This window comes from Petromyzon marinus, chromosome 11, assembly GCF_048934315.1.
Source record: "Petromyzon marinus isolate PM22_M1 ecotype Great Lakes invasive population chromosome 11, UKy_Petmar_22M1.pri1.0, whole genome shotgun sequence".
Taxonomy (NCBI): Eukaryota; Metazoa; Chordata; class Hyperoartia; order Petromyzontiformes; family Petromyzontidae; genus Petromyzon; species Petromyzon marinus.
In genome coordinates, this window is record NC_133677.1 from 4,629,113 (window position 1) to 4,650,395 (window position 21,283).

At 50.3% G+C, this 21,283-nt stretch overlaps 1 protein-coding gene across 19 annotated transcripts in view; it reads right to left on the reverse strand.

Annotated features, from left to right (window-relative positions):
* LOC116941316 (transcription factor COE3) overlaps nucleotides 1-21,283 on the reverse strand; it is a 146,162-nt gene that overhangs the window by 101,059 nt on the left and 23,820 nt on the right. For all 19 annotated transcript variants that reach the window (XM_032952248.2, XM_032952256.2, XM_032952253.2 and 16 more), the window contains exon 6: nucleotides 20,699-20,767. In XM_032952248.2, the coding sequence (XP_032808139.1) occupies nucleotides 20,699-20,767 (69 nt within the window). The remainder of the gene's footprint in view (nucleotides 1-20,698; nucleotides 20,768-21,283) is intronic.

Consider the following 21,283-nt stretch of genomic DNA (forward strand, 5'->3'; position numbering starts at 1 on the left):
AATCGACATTTGAGAATCGTCCCAGTAGTAGCGCACAGCGGTGGTAATCTGACGCCACTTATCAATAGTGTTCGCAAATATGGCCTATGTGTGGAATTGGTCAATGGTTCGGGCATGTGCTGTGTGCGGTACTGAATACACCATGGAGAGTCCCAACATGGGTGAACAAGTCGGTTCGGCCGAGTACGTCCAACACCGTGCTATTCTAGGAGTGTTTCTCTCTTTCTTCAGAATAACGGTTGTCGTAAGATATCCGAGTAAAGAGCCACATCATGATTGGTGGCACGATAACGCACATCTTTAAAGCAACTGAAATGTACACCACAAATTACTGAAATGCCCCTAAAAGGAAAGTGTTTATTTAAACAATCTGAACAATCAATCGGATCTGTGGTACACAGACTGCTGATTGGTGAAGTTATTTGAATCATATTTAGCCTCAGCCTGGAGGCCATAACTTGAGACCAAATACTTCTGAAAGTAACCAATCTAATTGGATCTCCGAAGATAAGCAGGCCTGGGCCTGTTTCGTACTTAGAGACTGCTCGGGAATAATGGGCGTTGAAGGCTGGGGCTGTGAGAGGTGGTCCGGACACGACAGGACCACAATAGGATTATTACAGAAATCTATATGCTGCTTTAAACTCGTTTTCCCGCGTATGTGTGAGTTTCCTCTAAGGTGGTGTTGTTCACTCATTTTCAGAGGGGAACCACTCTCGGCGATACGACGTAATCAGTGTGAGAGCGGCAACACATTTGAAACCATTTGGGGGTTTGTCAGGGGCCGCACTAAAGGCCACCCAGGTATTCATCCCAGTGTTCTCCCAACATCCTCATGGCAAGATGCCTCTAAAAGAGAATCCCGAGACTCGGTGGGACTTTTCTTGGATGAAGGAAAGGATGTTGGCTAACTCTTAGATTGAAAGCAGTGCAGTGCACATGTTTTGAGATTGAGAAAAAAGCAATATCATTAGATTGGCATTGTTGCCTGTAGCGTTAACACTGCAGCCCCGAGTCCTGAGTTTGAGCTGTCATCTCATCCAAGCCGCATAAATACAGTACTTGTTTTATTTTAACTCCCTAACCGCAGGGCTTCATTAAGAATTGCGGTCTCATTTACGAGAAGCCTTCAGAATAGAAAGGTGTATTTATACCGAACGCACACACCAGCAGACTGCGGTCTTAAACCGGCCTGCCAACTGGGATTAAACACACACAAAAAAAACCAAAAACTCTTCAATACGGTTCGGCCCAGTTGTTGCCGCCCGGTTATTTGTAATCTTGTCAATGTCTTGGGTTCTAGTTTATTAATATTTTTTTACTATTATTCTTTTCTCTCTCTCTCGCTCTCTCTTCTTTTTTTCTCTCTCTCTCTCCTTAGCTTATCCGCGTGTGTCGGAGCCGCCTCGCTGGTGGGTGACGAGCTGGGTTTATGTTGTTAATCCGCCCGTGTCGATCGGCCCTCCTCTGATCGATATCACTCGGCCACTCCGGCTTGCGCCCGGGCGGCCCGCACTAACAAGCAGATCGACGCACGCGCTCGTAAATTATTCAAATAATGACTTGCCTTAAAAAATAAAAATAAAATACAATTCTATATACAGTATGTGTAGAAAAATCCCCAAGAAGAAAAATATTTGGGGATGATGATTTTTTTTAAAGTGCTGTTATAATGGCTTTGAATGCCCTTTCTCCAGATCGGGTGGCACTCATCTATCACGACCTTTGAAACCCGTAACGTGCAGCTGGCTGTTTTGTGATGATCACGCAAAGTAGCGCAAGGTCAAAGTAAACCTAGGGCTTTGTTGATTTGCAACAAAAAAATGCGAAAAATATACTCAATAAAGGGAATGCACTTTTTGGCGAAGGGGAGGGAGGGTCGAGGCGGTGGGTGGGTGGGTGGGCACAATTTAGGAATGATCGTTCCTTGGTATCTCACACAATATAAATTAAGCGATGTGTGACTGCGTTACGACTGCTTTGGCCAACGTTCGCCCAGCTGGGACTGCCGCATACCGCATGCTGCTCACGGAAACGCACTTGCCGCGGTGCCCTGCCAGATGTCATCATATATATTTTTTAATCATCTCCAAATGGCCCTTATCAGCGGAATCAGGTTACTGACAGGCACGGGGCCTGTTGTGTTTGGGTTGCTAAGCAAGGCCAAGAGATGTCTGCAGAGGCACCCCTCCCGATGTGGCGACATTGTGAGCGTTTAGCGGAGCACTTCAAGAAGCGCATCTCTCATTTTTTTTACCCGAATATATAAAACATATATTAAGGGGGTTTTTTCGTGCGTTTTATATATGTGTTTAAGTAAGCAATCTGAGTAAATGTAAAAAAAAGAAAGTTGGCACAAGCTGGTGGTGTCTTCGGCACGAATCTCGACATCGTCTCTATTCTTGTCACGTGCTACCAAAATGTTACGTTAAACGAAGTCAACCTCGGCAAAGAAACAATCTTGTCATTTGCAATCGTCACTCCCGCTCCAGGTTACTCAACTCTTGCAGGAGGACAACAAACGTCAATAACAATAACAACAAAATACAGCCGGCAAGGGACAGACAAGAAGTCCACCACTGCCTTGTCGTGATTTAACGTCATCCCAGGGTCGGATGGAGGCTGCCGAGGAAAGTTTAATCTCACGGGCGGGGCCCCCTTCGGGCTATGCTCGTGAAACTGGCACCACGCACGCGCGCCCATTGATAACGAGCCTACTACTCTGCGGTGTCGTAAGCGTTCTTGCCAGACCTCTTTGCCACAACACTGTCCTTTGTCCGCATCTAAAGAGCGGCACGTGGATAGGCAGAGAGAGGGAGGGGGGGAGACATCCGCTCGCTCGCTCACTGTTGAGATTTCCCCGCGAATGCAAAAAAATCTGCAGCGGCAAGACGCCTCTGTCGTGGGAATCCCAGGGCACACATACTGCAGTGCCGCTATTAATTGCGCGTCAGAATGCTATATTCTCTAAAAAGCACTTTCGTGTTTATTTCGCATTTGTTTTGCATTGGATTGGAATTAACAGATTCTGAGGTCTTAAACGGGCCCCCTGCGCAATCTTTTCTGCACAACAGGGACAGATTTCCTCGTGCTCCCAACAGCCGCGTTGTGCAGGCTGCTGCGACACGTGCCGTTTAGCGAGCGTCTATGAACCGTCGGTACCCTGCACAAGTAGATGCTGTTGTTAGCAAACCACGCCCGGGCCACCTTTTGTCACCCCAGTGCTGAGAGTTCACATTTCTATCGGCCGAAGGAGCGACAGAAACAATCACCAGTGATGTTAACCGCGATCGGGAAAATAAACGGAAGTGTCCCGGTTTGTAGCGCAGTGCGCGCTAACCGCTAGGCTAACACTCCCCACTTTAATCAACGCGTGCGTTCGCACACACACACACACGGGGACACACGTGCGCCCTGTGAGACGCGTGCCCACCGCGGTCGAAGTTAGCCACTTACGCAGCGCGGCACCTTAAACGTGGCTCGAATGAACGTTGTTGGTTATTGCCGTAAAGTCGCAGCGCTTGCGGCATTATGCAGACGCGCAATGTTGAATACTTTATTTCCGTTCTCTACGTGTTTTGTGCGGCGAGTGAGGACGCACGGAGAGTGACAGATGTGCGCGGCTTGCAGCAAATGTGGGACAGTTTGCATTTTCAGAAGACTGGGTTTTGGGAGAGGGGGATGGGTTGGTGGTGGGGCGAGTGGAGGGGACGGGGTGGGGGGTACTGGTTTGGAGCAGGGAGCGGCTGGCGGAGGGAACATTGGGGACTGATCCCCATCCTGTCCCGGATGATAAATGGCTGGCCGGGAAGAGCTAATGAGTTTACTAAACCGATTGGGAGTGAGGCAATAAACCACCGCATGCTACGGTACTTAGCACGAGCCTCTACATGCCGGGCTTGTCGCTAGCTCCCGTACGCGTGTACACACAGACAACACATGCCCTGGAGCCAATAATGAGTTTACAAAGCAGTAAATTGTTTTTTTTTTAAATGACGCTCCTAACAAAAAAAAACTTTAACTCCCACCCACCTTAATTGGAAACAATCTTTACACGTGCAAGCGCGCGCACGAGCAGTAATTGTAAGTGTGTCGCGGCGAACTTGTTGATTAAATTGACATGATGCACGGTGCTGCAACACCACCGCATTCATCAGTCCTCTCAGTCTCCTTGCGGCCGCGCCGGAGTTAAACGTGGTTTTGTAATGGATAATAAAGGGTTAATAGCAGAGCAGTCGCGTGATAAAAACTTCATTACTGGATTATGACATTCCGCTCATGATCTTCGACCTCTCCCTTCCCAGCATGCCTGTGTGCACGATCTGTCATCACGTTAACCTTCGAGTTCCAGTTAACCTCCCACCCTTAACCCCTCACCCCATCCCAGCAGGCCTAGCAGCAGTGGTCCGAGCAATCTGTCAGCGCGGTAAACTTGAGGTCAATGTGATCCCCTCCCCCCCGCCCCCTCGCCCCCTCCAAGGGACGAGGCAGGCTCGCACGCACGCACGCACGCGACGCATTCACAAAAATACACGTGACGAATACATTTCGCTGGCGTTGCTGTGGCTGTTAAATTTGAAAAGCGCTCCATCCCCACCCCCGCCCTCCCATCACCTTCTCGAGGCGTAGCCACCAAAATTTAGGTCCACACCCTGAGAATGGCTTTTACGCTTGCGTCGTTCAATTTCCAATTCGCGATTCGTGACGGCCAACGGGGAATTAGCCGTACGCGCAGACGACGCCAGGCACAATAGCGCGTGCCGAGGCACACAGAGAGCAAGCTCCGTCCGTCCCCCCCTGTGATATGCGTCCTTTAATATCTTGAAAACACCGCTCGCAGATGTCTCTGTGCGTTAACCCTGCAGCTCTCCGCGTGCGTCGACGCGAGACGCCCGCTACGGTGGGGCCAGGGGGTGTGGTTACTCGTGCGGCCTTTTCCATTAACATAATCCGTGCCGAGCCGTGCCGAGCCGTGCCGGAGAGCGAACGAGCGAGGAACCCGGGACTAGCCGTGAACCTGTCGATAACGAGCCGAGCCAGCTCACTTGACCAGTGACCGTGGAAATACGGCATCAAAGTCGATGGGGAGACCAGGATACTCCCTTGCCCGCTCCATCGCCCGCCGCACTTAAATCCAACGCTGTATACCGTGCAGGTGGCTTCGTATCGGAGTTGTTGTGCGAGTAATTACACTCGTATAACCTGCTGAGCAAATCTACGTGCAACGTATAGCGGCAGTCGACCTAATGTCAGGATGTTATATTGCTCCCCAAATGCGTCGCATTAGGCTGAGATAACATAATCGCGAGCGAAAACAAAATCACGCGCAAACTCGTGGCCGATTGTCGCCGGTCCAGAGGCACTCCGCTGCCCTTCTGATTTCACCCGCCGCTCGTTCATGAACTATTGCCGAGTTACTGCGCTGCAACGCTGAATCGTAGACGCGTGCCGATGGCCTGCCTCTGCCGTGAACCTTTACGCGCACAGAAAAACACGCGCGCTGACCCCTTAATGAGCGCGGTGGGAAACGTGACCCGGCGCGTTGTTCGGCTCCGCTGTTGACTCAGTCGGCGGTGAAAAGTGCTGCAGCTTCATATTCGGCAGGTATTTAACCGGGGGGGGGGGGGGGGGTGGTGGTGGCAATGTAGGGTCCCAATTCATGATCCGTGTCCGATTGGAAGCAACTGGAGGTGAGAGAATGAAATGCAGAGCCTTGCCTTTTTTTACAGGCATTCACCCAATGAGCAGAGAGGAGCCTGTAAATCTGGTGCCCCTTTTTAAGACATTACCTTGCAACGCGTCTCCCTCCATCCCTTGCGATCTGATGAAATGCTACAATTCGGGGGGCCACGAATTGATCCCCCCTAAAAAAACTAATTATTTTTTACTACCTTTTTTGTATTGTGATTTGTTAGGGGGGTTTTGTTGTTGTTAGTCCTGTCTGGTAATTCTCACCGTTAGCATGAAACAAACAGAGCATATCGTTTGTATACATTGGAAGTCGTCGATTCCTTTTTACACACGCGGTTTGGCGCATGTTTTAGGAGTACTTAAGGACCCATATGAATCGACGCGTCATCACATCCCTATACTATAGCAGTGTCAAGGCACAGATCGCTACCCTATCCCTGCATCTCAACCTTCACTCGGCCAGGGCAGACGATTAATTGTACTCGCAATAGTAAGTATACATACGTTTTAAATCAGGCGGCAGTAAATTATATTTAAAGATCGTATCAATCATTGATTCATTGGCCTACAACTGCGTGATAGTAATCCGCACACGTGATTTGGCATTGACTCCTCCTTGCCACAGAGTGTGTACGCTCCAGCATGCGTTTAGCTGCATTGCGGGTCAATGTGTGTGCACAAAGCAATGGGTGGAGGTGGCGGTGGTGGTGGTGCTGGCGATGGGGGGGGGGGGTGGAGGGGGGGCTGTTGAGAGAGTGGGAGAGAAAGGGGGGGTCGGGGTTGTGGGGGGCAGGCGACGGGCCGGCCGAGGTTCTGCGCCGGTCGCACTCGAGGCACGTGCACACAGCGCTCCGTCTCTTTGTCTCAGCCGGCGTACGGTCCACACCCCCCCCCCCCGCCATGCAACCCTCCTCCCACCGCTCACAGCTGACGCATTAAGGAAGCACATAATCACATCAAGCACAGTTGAGTGCTCTTACAAAGCGAGCTCACAATGGGCCGAATGGAAAAACCGGCCGAATCAATTCGGCGGGCCAGGGGCAGTCGCGTGGGGGACGCGCGTCCTTACAGCTGTTTCTCCCATTGTTTGCGTGCCTCACTGATGGCCGGCACGGGGTAGAGGGTCCCCACAATGCTAGCGACTGGGCAATCGATAGGAGTACCTCCCTCGTTCTTGGTTCTTTCGGTAAAGTCACGTAGATGGGAAATACAAATAAAATAAAATTTTAAAAAATATATTTTCTCATTATTTTCTCTCTACGTGACCTTTCCAAAAGAACCAAGAATATGATTTCCTGCAGTCACGAAAGTTGTAAGTCAAAATCTTGCACCGCCCTTGTTCGGCAGCCCTCCCGGAGCAAGCAATCCGTTGCGCTCGCTATCCTGTCCGCGCGCTTGTTCATGCAAATAAATGAGCGTCGTGCAGTCGGTTTGTTGCCGTACATCAGCTTCTGCTAAGAGTAAAACATAAAAATTCGGGTTTATCACCTAGCGTGTTGGTTACTTGGTTGGTTGTTCGTCACCATGTCCTACGTTTCGCTCCACGTGCTAAAAAAAGAGAAAAGCAATCTTCGCGACCTGAATGGAATTAATTCTGTTCTCCTTCGCACCTCCGATTTGGCGCTGTTGGCTTACGCACGGTGCGCGAAAGAACTTCGACTAACATTCAGCCGAGTCCTAAGATGCGTCGACGAGCTATGAAGGTGCCGCTGAGAAGAACCGTCCTCGCGAGAGATGATTCAGTTTCTCATTTGCTTGGCGCTCACCAACCCCCCCCCCCCGCCCCCCACCATCATTGACAAGCGCGACGCCCTTGTGAATACTCGCGTGTGTCATTTCGCATTGTCAACGCGTTTTGGGTGAGCGCACTCAACGCGCTGAAGCATTGATATCGATTAACTCGGCAGCGCGGTTTATTTGGCGCGCGCGCGCAACATCGCGAGCGATTGTGTTTTGATGGCAAGCCACGGCCGCGCGTTTAACTTGAAATGGAACCCGATGCGCCAGAATGCACGGGGGGGGGGGCATTTGTTTTCTTTCGAATTGTGGTGGGGGGCTCTCGCTTTCACTTCCGGTGTCAAAGGCCACGGGCGTTATCACCTCTGCCCTCTCCAGATCTCCCTACTCAGATCTGGCTGCCTTTTCAATAATTTACGCTGACGGCTGCCGTTGACAGGGGCAGCGTTTGTGCCGCTGGCCGGGCAATTAATTTACTTCACTTGTCGTTGACTTTTGCACCTAAACACAGATTGTCAAAAATTGATATCATACTTTGTCTCTGAATGGCTATTTCTCAAAATAGATTTCGGTGGAGTCGTCGGAGACAATGGGACAATGGGATTTTTTTAAAAACCAAAGATTAATGGGATTTTTGTTTAAATGTTTTACACAAACAAGATCATTTGATCTTCACCCATCAACAACCCACTACATCCATCGCTCCCTCTAAGTGCAGATGCTCTTTTTTAATTCTACTTCACGGACAAAAAAGATTTGGCTGGTTGTGAAAGACCTCGTGGCGCACTGTCGACTCATTGACGTCGCTGGGGTACGGCTCCGAATATTTCAACATTCATGGGCCGGTCGCGTGACCCGAATGGCACGCGATTTTTCTCGACGTCTTCAAAGTGACTCACACAGGGGAGGCCCGAACCACAGCGTGTTTGATTTTTTTTATTTTCCAAACCCCTGCGCAGATTTCCACTTGAAGTCTCCACGCTGTGCGGGATATTTAAAAGTGTCGCGGTTTTGTTGTTGTTGTTGTTACTCTGGGTGAACGCGCCATTGATACAGGGACGTTCTGTATCCAAGGTAAACACACCACTTCGTCTTGTTTTGCTCGAATTAAATTTGAGCGTTTATTTATGTTTCTCTTCTTACTTAGGGGTGTCTAAATTGCAGCATGTGTAAATTTGTGTGACTGATGCCTAAGTGTGCAGTTTAATCGTATGTAACTGTTAATTCACTAAGCAGTGTCATTTAGGTTCTGAGTATTGTTTATGATTTAATTTAGCCACTACACAATGGAACTTTTGTATTATCTTCAGTAGCCCCTGCGACATCATAATCGCTACCACTGCCAAGCCTGCAAGTTGTCATCCGTTCACCACCATGGATGGATGAGTGGAAAGCAATCCCCACTCTTTCTATTTGCCTTGTCCGAACATGCACTTTTTGCGTGTAGAATAAGTAGATACGTGTCTATGGTATTAGCTTAATCATCTATTGCTTTACTACTTGAAGATGGCAGTGAGGTGGTTTTCACCAAGACATTTAAACGGTGTTTACCCACTCTCTAGATCAGGACATACTCTCTGGGCAGGGGCATTTGCATTGATATTGTTTTACAAGGATATATGCGCATTTTCGGTACGGAAAATTATTTGTAAAAATATCCTCGTCCAAGTTTCTCACACATGTTGAGCATTACCTGTCTGCTGAACGTGTTGCCCTCGCCTTGATTGTACGACAGACAGAGAGTTGTTTAAATATACAGCTATGTAAGCAACTTGCTTATATCTGTCAACTTGCTCGTGGTTAAACAATAAGACGACATTTCTAATAGAACAGCATACAGTAGAGCACACAGGCTAGCTGGCTCTGTCAGCAAGCCTTTGTTATCTAAAATCATGGCCTCTTGAATTTCAAAAATCCTCAAGTAATTCACCATTTCTTGTTATACATACACATGTCATGTACGGGGTTGTATCAATCAACTGCTGGATCATTGCCTTCCCAATTCCTTTCGGTCACGGGGATTGTTTGACCATAATGCTGCTCAGTGGATAAAACATGTATACCTTAAATGCAAACTGAAATGTAGATGTTCTCTTGGTGACGATCGTTGATTTGCTATTTGGTCTCTGAGGTAAATCGTGCATCAATGATGTACACAGTGGACTTTTTCTCCTTCTGGTGCCCAGAGGGATTCTGGCAATCCAGACAGGTTCGAGAGAAAAAACCCCACAGAGTAAAAATAAAAGAAGAAAAAAAACACTACTTATTTTTAAGTGTGATATATCGGTTCTAACATAGAGGCATACACGCTATTAAATGTCCCCCTCCCTTAATGCCGAATTGCACCCTACGTGGTAAGAGCCATAAATGTATATTTCATTGGACGTAATTAAATTTATTTAAATATACGTACAGGGTGTATTTGTGCACGTGGGCGCGTTATGTGGAGTGGTTTAAAGTTCCGCGATTTATTTGTTCAGTGCCTTGGTTTAACTTACAACGAACGGGGCAATGGTATCACTGTTAAAAAAGAAAAATTCTAAAAATGCTCTATATGTTTTTAATCACTCACTGATGGGGTGTATCACCATACGCAGAGCTCTCAGTTACACTCCTCAAATCACTGACTGAAAAAAAATAAGTGCAATATCCTCACATCCCTTTTTTGTGCAGCGGAAAGGCCTGGAGCCTCAAGTCTCTTCTTCGGGAGGATCAAGCATCGGGGATACTTTGGCCAATTCCTATTCAAATCAGCGCGTGTCACGCGAGACAAAACCTCTGCACACACACACACATATCCTTTAGCCCACTTGCTGTACTGCTACCTCCTGACCACCCCGTTCGCCACCCGGCGTAGTTTGAGAGCTTTCACAAATCTCTTGCGTGATACACCGAACCCAACCCTCGCCTCCGAAGCGTCTGGGATCACCCACAGCGAGAGTTTGGCCGAGCCATAATAGAGGTTTTGTTTGGGTTAGATCGCGTAAATATAAATGAGTCGTTAAGCCCGCAACCACCCGACACAGCCAATTATTAAGGTTTGTCACCTAAACAAAACATGCCAATTCTTTACTAGTGCAGCACACCGGTGTGTCGGAGAGTAAACGCACAACGTTTACAAATTCGAGTATGTTTTGTGACGCCAGTGATTACAGCTTGCATCGTCGGTCGGTCGGACAGCCAGAGTTGTGGTGAAATCCTCCTGCTCCGCTCTTAAATAGACGGGGGGGGGGGGTGTGGGGATAAATGTGATGTCGAGGCCCGTGAGGCAATCGCGATGCGAAGGCCACAGGAGAAGGAGGATGGGGAGAGGGGGCAACGTGGGTCGCGCTCGGTGGCCGAGAGTTGAGATGTCAGACCGAGACGGGACTCCTTCACAATTCCGGCGAATCGCCTGACAAAGCTGGTTGCAATCGCCAGCGAAACGTCGTACTCGAATCGCGAATCGTCCGCACACCGGTGTGCTGAAGTCAAAACTAATTGGCACGTTTTGTTTTGACGTGGGCAAACCTTTTTACGAATTGGTTTTCGTCGGGTGGCGGAGTGTTCAACGACACATTTATATTTACGCGACCTAACCTCGAATGAAAACATATCAATTTGACTACGGACGTTGGGTCGCGACAGCCCACGTGGTCAACCGAATGGCAAAAATGGTGCCCATTCAGTTGCACGCAACCCTCCTCGTGTCCGCGTATCCACCCGCGCTCAGAGAGAGCCTCCTATTTGGAGCGATTGGTTGCAACGGCGGCGGCGAAGACACGCAGCGCTTGCAGGGCCGCACACTGCGCGCCGGCCGATGGATACGAGGCAACAGCTGCCGCTCAGCTCTGATTACTAATAAGCTCTGGAATTCACTTTCCCGTCGGCTCAATTACGGGACGCTGCCGCGCGCACGCAACTCACTCACTCACACCAACACACTCATCACATTAACACACTCACTCACACGCACACCAGCACACCAGCACACCAGCACACCAACACACCAGCACACCAGCACACCAGCACACCAGCACACGCACTCACACCAACACACGCACTCACACCAACACACTCACTCACACCAACACACTCACACGCACAACAACACACGCACCCCAACACACGCACACCAGCACACGCACTCACACCAACACACTCACTCACGCACACCAACACACTCACTCACACGCACACCAACACACTCACACGCACACCAACACACTCACACGCACACCAATACACGCACACCAACACACGCACACTAACACACGCACACCAACACACTCACTCACATGCACACCAACACACTCACTCACACCCACACCAACACACGCACACCAACACACGCATACCAACACACTCACTCACACCAACACACTCACTCACACGCACACCAACACACTCACTCACACGCACACCAACACACTCACTCACATGCACACCAACACACTCACTCACACGCACACCAACACACTCACACGCACACCAATACACGCATACCAACACACGCACACCAACACACTCACTCATACCAACACACTCACTCACACGCACACCAACACACTCACACGCGCGCACGCACGCGCACCAACACACTAACTCGCGCACTAACACACTCACACGCACGCACGCAAAGACACACACCAACAGCACACACCCCCACACTAACACACACAAATATCTCCCCCCGTGTAGCCTTAAGATACTTTTTGGGCCAAGTGCTGTTAGCGAGCCACTATGATGGCCGGAACGGCGCACGAGGGGGTGGGGTGGCCAGCACCAACGCCCAGCCCGCACACACACACGAACACACACACACACAAACACACACACACGCGAACCAACACGAACACGAACACACACACACGAACACCCACACACGAACACACACACGAACACCCACACACACACACGAACACACACACACGAACACACAAACACACACACAAACACACACACACGAACACCCACACACACACACGAACACACACACACGAACACACACACACAAACACACACACACACGAACACCCACACACGAACACACACACACGAACACACACACACGAACACACACACACACACACGAACACACACACGAACACACACACACGAACACACACACACACACGAACACCCACACACGAACACACACACGAACACACACACACGAACACCCACACGAACACACACACGAACACACACACACCACACCCCCCCACACACACACACGAACACACACACGAACACCCCCCACACCCACACGAACACACACACGAACACACACACACGAACACCCCCCCCCCACACACACACGAACACACACACACGAACACACACGAACACCCCCCCACACACACACACGAACACACACACGACAACACACACACACACGAACACACACACACGAACACCCTCCCACACACACACGAACACACACACACGAACACACACACACGAACACACACACACACGAACACACACACACGAACACACACACACGAACACACACGAACACACACACACGAACACACACACACGAACACCCTCCCACACACACACGAACACACACACACGAACACACACACACGAACACACACACACACGAACACACACACACGAACACACACACACGAACACACACACACGAACACACACACACACGAACACACACACACGAACACCCTCCCACACACACACGAAACACATACGAACACACACACACGAACACACACACACGAACACCCACACACGAACACACACACCCTCCCACACACACACGAACACACACACACGAACACACACACACGAACACACACACACACGAACACACACACACGAACACACACACACGAACACACACACACGAACACACACACACGAACACACACACACGAACACACACACACACGAACACCCTCCCACACACACACGACCACACACACACGAACACACACACACACGAACACACACACACACACGAACACACACACACGAACACACACACACGAACACACACACACGAACACACACACACGAACACACACACACACGTGCGCAATGCAAGCACACGGTGTCAGTGAGGGTTGCAGCCATCCATGCGGGCGGGCTGCCGGTGACAGACGCGCGGCGATGCCATTGCTAATCCCGGGCCGCGAGTTTATTTGAAGACTACGGGACGCGAGGCCTAGGTTAGGCAAACGTTAGTTTTGGCTGAGCGGAATCTCGCCGTGCCCTCCCACGTCCGCACCTAAAGACGCACACGCGTGATGAGCTCACTGTCCAGCGGCTCCCTCTGTACTTCATCCTCCAGGCAGCCCTCCGCCACCACCCCGCACACAACTCTCACCCTCCTCCTCCTCCCTTCATCCCTTCATCCCCTCTCCTCCCTCCCTCTCCTCCTCCCCATCGCCCGACCACCAGCGTTTCTTCCCAAAGCCTCTAGCGCAGGATTAAGGCTCGCATTGACTTCGCCTTGCATCCAGACGGCTACTAAATCCTAACATCTGATGACAAGCGCGTTATTGTGATACATTGTGTCTTCCGTCTCACCAGAACGACGTTACGTCTAACCGCTACACTCACCCACCCACCCCCACTCCCCATGTGCTTCTCCCGGCCCTTTGAATCGAGGTTGAGCGCGCCCCCCCCCCCCCCCCACTAACCCCACAGCCCCCTCTCTCACCCCACCCCCCCGTGTCGTATCAGTGACTGATGGCTGATGAGTGATCGGCAGTGGGCCCGGCTTCAACGGTAACCGCGATATCAACGGCGGCGAAGAGACGGATGTACCCCCATCGTCCTATCCACTGCAATAACCATCCGGGAATAATATATAGACGCGCGTCGCCCATCGAGCAAGCACGCGGTCTGACAGTCGCGCGCGTTATAGATGTTACTAATCCGCTCCCAGGTTTAAATAATGATATCAATAAGGGGGCCCGCATAGGTGCGGATCGCATGAACGATGGAGCGACGTTCACGTGCGAATGAGCGACCTCTGCGTGAGCCACCCCACGCAACCCACGCGTGCTCTAGGACTGAGCACGTGCCCAGCACGTGCCCTAGGGGCCGTCCATAAATGACGTCGCGCGATTTTGGACGATTTTTGACCACCCCACTCCCCTCGTCACACGGCGTCACAAAAAGTCAGACCCCCCCCAAATATGACGTCACAAAGCTCTTCCCCCCCCCCCCAAAACCATATTTCCATTTTGAAAATAAAACATGCTTCAAATCGCTTTAAACTATTGTCATTGTAGTGCCTATTTAATGTGGCGCTGCACTCTGATGATGTAGGAGAAAGCATGTATTGAAAATATTCTTGGTTCTTTCGGTAAAGTCACGTAGAAGGGAAACAATAAAATAACAAATAATAATAAAAATATGAAACAATAAAATTCTCACGACGTTTCGACTGCAACACAAGCAATCATCATCAGGTGTGAAAACCACAACAAGAAAATTTGAAAACTGCCAAATCGCTCTCCGTGGTGCTAACGTTAAAAATAACTGCCACTTTTTTCTAATTTTCTTGTTGTGGTTTTCACACCTGATGATAATTGCTTGTGTTGCAGTCGAAACGTCGTGAAAATTGTATTGTTTTATATATTTTTTATTTTATTGTTTCCCCTCTACGTGACTTTACCGAAAGAACCAAGAATATGAATCCCTGCAGTCACGAAAGCTTTAAATCATAATGTATTGAAAGGTTTGTTTAATTAAGTAGAACGTGTTCTCTATATTTATTTAAAGTTGCGCATTTTTACGTGACGCCACATTTCTCGACCCCCCCCCCCCCTCGTCACACATCGTCACAAATGTCTGACCCCCCTCCCCCTAGGTGCGTGACGTCATTTATGGACGGCCCCCTATGACTTCGTTAGGATGCGCTCGCTGCGATGGTCCGCACGGTGACTTCAGCAGGGCCGCGCTACATTGGCACGTTTGGCCAATTCCGCCGCTGAGAGTTCGGCATCGTGCGTGCGGCGGGGTGGTGGGCGGGAGGTGCGGGGTGGAGGACCCGGAGGAAAGCCGACACGTGGCACTGAGAGCGGTGACACAGAGAGTGGTGACACTGAGAGCGGTGACACTGAGAGTGGTGACACTGAGAGTGGTGGCACCGAGAGTGGTGACCCAGAGAGTGGTGGCACTGAGAGCGGTGACACTGAGAGTGGTGACACTGAGAGTGGTGACACTGAGAGTGGTGACACTGAGAGTGGTGACACTGAGAGCGGTGACACTGAGAGTGGTGACACTGAGAGTGGTGACACTGAGAGTGGTGACACTGAGAGTGGTGACCTGAGAGTGGTGACACTGAGAGTGGTGGCACCGAGAGTGGTGACACTGAGAGTGGTGGCACTGAGAGTGGTGACACTGAGAGTGGTGACACTGAGAGTGGTGGCACTGAGAGTGGTGACACAGAGCGGTGACACTGAGAGTGGTGACACTGAGAGTGGTGACACTGAGAGTGGTGACACTGAGAGTGGGTGACACAGAGAGTGGTGACACAGAGAGTGGTGACACTGAGAGTGGTGACACTGAGAGTGGTGGCACTGAGAGTGGTGACACTGAGGGGCGGTGACACTGACGGTTATTCTGCTTCTTCTTCTTCAACAACAAATAAATCCATCACCTACATCCATACTGCCTCATAACGTACACACATTGGGCAAGCTGACGTTTCGGGCAATCGCCCTTCAAAGAAGAGAGATTGACTTATAGTCAAGTAGCGTGTGAGATCAAAAGTTCGTCCTCATTACGCTTCTAATAATAATCGTCATCAACAGCGCCCTCTTATTAAACACGAGCAACGTTGTGTCCGTGACACAACACGGGCAGGAGAGTCGAGTCAAGGATGTTAAGCATTGGGGGGGGGGGGGGGGGTGGAGAGAACGGGAAAAGGGAAGAGAGAGGGAAGAATGAGAAGCAGAAGGGGAAGGGTTGAGGGGTTGAAAGGGAACAAAGAAACGGGGGCTTATGGTCAGGAGAGATGAAGAGAGGTGAGGAGGAGCGAGGACCGGTGAGTAAGAGGCCACATGAGAGTCTCGGCGTTGCTGCGCGGAGGAGCAGCGTCGTCTGTTGTCAGAGGTGGGTGGTGACGGGGCGAGAGGGGGAGGGGTTTCAGAGTGGGGTTGGCCACACGCGTGTCACGTGATTTACGGGGAGGCTTGAGCTGATTTGGGACACGCGGATGATTAGTTTACGCTGAACAATGTGGACTCTGGTGCAGCGCACTTTACGATGCTGCAGTAATAATGTAAGGGTCTTTGTCAATCAACGACTGGTTGAAGGCTTCCCCATGCCGTATCGATCATGGGTTGTTTGACCATACTTCAGCACGATGGCCAGTGCGGGGCAGTAAAACGTGGTGGCAGGTGGGGTTCGCCAGTTCAGACATCGCTCGCCACCGATGTTAGCCGTGGCCGGGAATCGAACTCGGCAACCGGGCTCATAGCAACAGGACCGCTAACCACCGCGCCATCACACTCCCGGATTGTATTATATATAGGGTAGACTGACGTTTCGAGCAATGGCCCTTCAGAGGAAAGACAGCTACGGTCAAGATGGGCATGCACACGAAGCAGGTTGGCGCGCTGCGACCCCGCGCTCCCGAGTTGGAATACGCCGCTCACGGCCACCGCTCGCGACGAATATGTGAACCAGTCGTGGGCCTCTCCTAGGTCGACTCAGCCTTAAACGGGTACCTCGATGCACCGGTGCATAAACATCATCGCCGTGGAGACAACCGCGGCTGGGGCGTGGTGCTAACGTCAACAACCACCCCCAACAGCAACAACAACAACAATAACAACAACGACCCTTCCCTCGTGCGCCGTACGCGGCTTTCGTACCGTAGATGCGCTCGCTAAATACAGTGAGGGAAAAAAAGTATTTGATCCCTGCTGATTTTGTACGTTTGCCCACTGACAAAGAAATGATCAGTCTATAATTTGTAATGGTAGATTTATTTGAACATTGAGAGACAGAATAACAACAACAAAATTCCAGGAAAACGCATGTCAAAAATGTTATAAATTGATTTGCATTTTAATGAGGGAAATAAGTATTTGACCCCCTCTCAATCAGAAAGATTTCTGGCTCCAGTGTCTTTTATACAGGTATCGAGCTGAGATTAGGAGCACACTCTTAAAGGGAGTGCTCCTAATCTCAGCTTGTTACCTGTATAAAAGGCACCTGTCCACAAAAGCAATCAATCAGATTCCAAACTCTCCACCATGGCCAAGACCAAAGAGCTCTGCAAGGATGTCAGGGACAAGATTGTAGACCTACACAAGGCTGGAATGGGCTACAAGACCATTGCCAAGCAGCTTGGTGAGAAGGTGACAACAGTTGGGGTGATTATTCGCAAATGGAAGAAACACAAAAGAACTGTCAATCTCCCTCGGCCTGGGCTCCATGCAAGATCTTCACCTCGTGGAGTTGCCAATGTTCATGAGAACTGTGAGGAATCAGCCCAGAACTACACGGGAGGATCTTGTCAATGATCTCAAGGCAGCTGGGACCATAGTCACCGAGAAAGCAATTGGTAACACACTACGCCGTGAAGGACTGAAATCCTGCAGCGCCTGCAAGATCCTCGTGCTCAAGAAAGTACATATACATGCCCGTCTGAAAGTTTGCCAATGAACATCGGAATGATTCAGAGGACAACTGGGTGAAAGTGTTGGTCAGATGAGACCAAAACGGAGCTCTTTGGCATCAACTCAACTCGCCGTGTTTGGAGGAGGAATGCTGCCTATGACCCCAAGAACACCATCCCCACCGTCAAACATGGAGGTGGAAACATTATGCTTGGGGTGTTTTTCTGCTAAGGGGACAGGACAACTTCACCGCATCAAAGGGACGATGGACGGGGCCATGTACCGTCAAATCTTGGGTGAGAACCTCCTTCCCTCAGCCAGGGCATTGAAAATGGGTCGTGGATGGGTTTTCCAGCATGACGATGACCCAAAACACACGGCCAAGGTAACAAAGGAGTGGCTCAAGAAGAAGCACATTAAGGTCCTGGAGTGGCCTAGCCAGTCTCCAGACCTTAATCCCATAGAAAGTCTGTGGAGGGAGCTGAAGGTTCGAGTTGCCAAACGTCAGCCTCAAAACCTTAATGACTTGGAGAAGATCTGCAAAGAGGAGTGGGACAAAATCCCTCCTGACATGTGTGCAAACCTGGTGGCCAACTACAAGAAACGTCTGACCTCTGTGATTGCCCACAAGGGTTTTGCCACCAAGTACTAAGTCATGTTTTGCAGAGGGGTCAAATACTTATTTCCCTCATTAAAATGCAAATCAATTTATAACATTTTTGACATGCGTTTTTCTGGATTTTGTTGTTGTTATTCTGTCTCTCACTGTTCAAATAAACCTACCATTAAAATTATAGACTGATCATTTCTTTGTCAGTGGGCAAACGTACAAAATCAGCAGGGGATCAAATACTTTTTTTCCCTCACTGTATCACTTGCCCCCACCCACCCCCAACAGTGTCTATGTCTATACCGGGGGGGGGGGGGGAGGTTGGGCAATCTTTGTCTTTGTGTGAAACTGCGTGGTGAGCTAAGTGCAAGAAGGCGCACGTGTAAGTCGACACGGCTTCAATCAGGCCACGCGCACAATGCGATGCCGAAGCCAGCTCAATGGTCGCTTTCACGCGACACAGCCGCAGCTTTTAGAGCGACCCGGAGCGAGCGAGAGGGATGGCGAGGCAGATACCCAGCGAACAGGACAAGAGAAAGGAGCTCTCTGGCTTTCATTCTTCTTTTTTTGTGTTGCTGTTGCTCAAGTGCTCTCAGTAGATCAAGGCTAAGTACTTATATGCGAGACGCACCATCCGTCACGACCGGTGTTTCTGAAGTTGCTCTCGGGCTAATTAGTGTGGTTATTGCTATTGATTGCCTTTTTTAAGAAAATCTCTCCTTGCCCTCCTTATTCCAATCGAGGTGTATAGCTGGGGGGGGGGGGGAGCACAACTTCAGCGTTTTGTTATCAAAAGTTGCCATCAGACGAGAAAGAAAACCGAGCACATTGCTCACAGAGCTACAATGAGCCAATGTCCTTTCCCACCCTGCAGAGGTGTCAGTGGGTGACACTGATTTTGAACAAACGAATAAACAAGCACGCGCAAATGTTTTTCATCGCCTCAAAATGGTAACCCCGGGGCGCTATCCGACGTCACGTCACGCAACCGCTGAGCCAAAGGATCCGTTCGGGAAGCCCTCGCAGGGCAGTCCCGACTGGAGGTGGTCAGTCGTGGCCGCTGCTCGGAGGCGGTTCGCGGACGAGGACACCGTAGGACGGCTTCCGAATGCGTCTTTAAGCGGCCGCTTCGCTACACCGGCGCTTGAGAGTCAGAGCGATTTCTTTTTCCCGCAGCGTTTGAGCTTTAGGCAAATTAAGTGCTAAACTTTATCTGAGTCGTCCGTGACCGAGCTTGAGCCCCATCAACTCGCCATTATTAGATGGGGGGGGGGGGGGATAAGCCATTGTTGGAATAGCACTTGCCCAAACGTCTGTTCGAGGCTAAATGGGTGATCTTTGTTTTGAGACACCCATGGTAAAGCGCACTGCACGTTAAATTGGCAGCAATGAGCTTGTACGCGGTCACTGGGCGCGTCGACTCGTAGGAAGATGAACCGTTGTCGACTGCGAAACCTTACCTTGCGTTTATCCATTCATCATCACAAGTTACAGGTTCATATAATTATCATATATATAAAGTATGTGACTTTCATAGATTAGCCTTTTTCAGGCTCAGAGTATAATGGAGTGAGTTAAATAAAAAAAAGGTATCTCTAAACCAGTTGTATACATTACAGGTATCATCAATGCACACTCATATGACCACGGTGTCCTCCGCAAAAATGTGGCTGAAAATGAACACGGTGCGGAACCATTCCGTCGGGGAGGATTTTCGTGCGCGTGTTCTCTCGTGATCGTGGCGAGCAGTGCGTCGTAGCGGTTAGCGCTACGACGCCCTGCGAACCCAGCGGACCCGAGTTCGCTTCTCGCCCAAGGCCAACACCAGTGAGGATTTTACTTAAACCGGCCTCGGGCCTCTCCCAGGCCCCGCGGTCTCAAATGATTATCCGGTGCGCTGTGTAAATGTTGCCGCTAGGGAGACAAAGGCTGCCGGGCGTGGTGTTGGCCACCCACCCCCTTCGTGCGCCGTTCTACTAACAGCACTCGCCCCAACAGTTGCGTTCTTCAAGGCTGTGTGTGTGTGGGAGGGGGGGGGGGAGGATCTTTTGTCTGTACGGCGCAGCCTCACCTGTCGATGATGACCGGATCCGATGGGGTCTCGTTTCTGTTTCCACAGCTCTTCTTGTCGCAGCAGCGACTGGGAGTTGCACACCACCACCACCAACATGTTAATTACTGTGACCCCACCGCCACCACCACCGTCACGTTAATTACCGGGACCCCCGTCTCGATCTCCGGACTCATCGCACCCGAGACGTCGCGGCGCCTCTCACTCAAAGCCACAATTCCATTCGTAAATCGACTCGACGAGTTGGTTAAGAACAAACGAAACGAACAACACGCGTTCGACTTCAGCCCACGTGGGCTGCGCGTGTATGGCCCCATGCCGTGCCTGCACCGCTGATGAGGCCCAGAAATTGGAAATCGATCTGGCAACATTTTCATCTGTAAAAATCCCGCTCCACATCTTATTTTTTAGGCTCACGGACCAAAAAGTAATATCTTTATTTCATGACCGTTGATTTACGTAGAAAAGCCAAAGGATGTGAATTAATCATGTAATGACCCATAATCCTCAACGGCCACGTGTGGTGATTGAGTTTGTATCCAAATCTTCGCGTGATGATTCTGCGACGATGTATGGGGAGGGGGG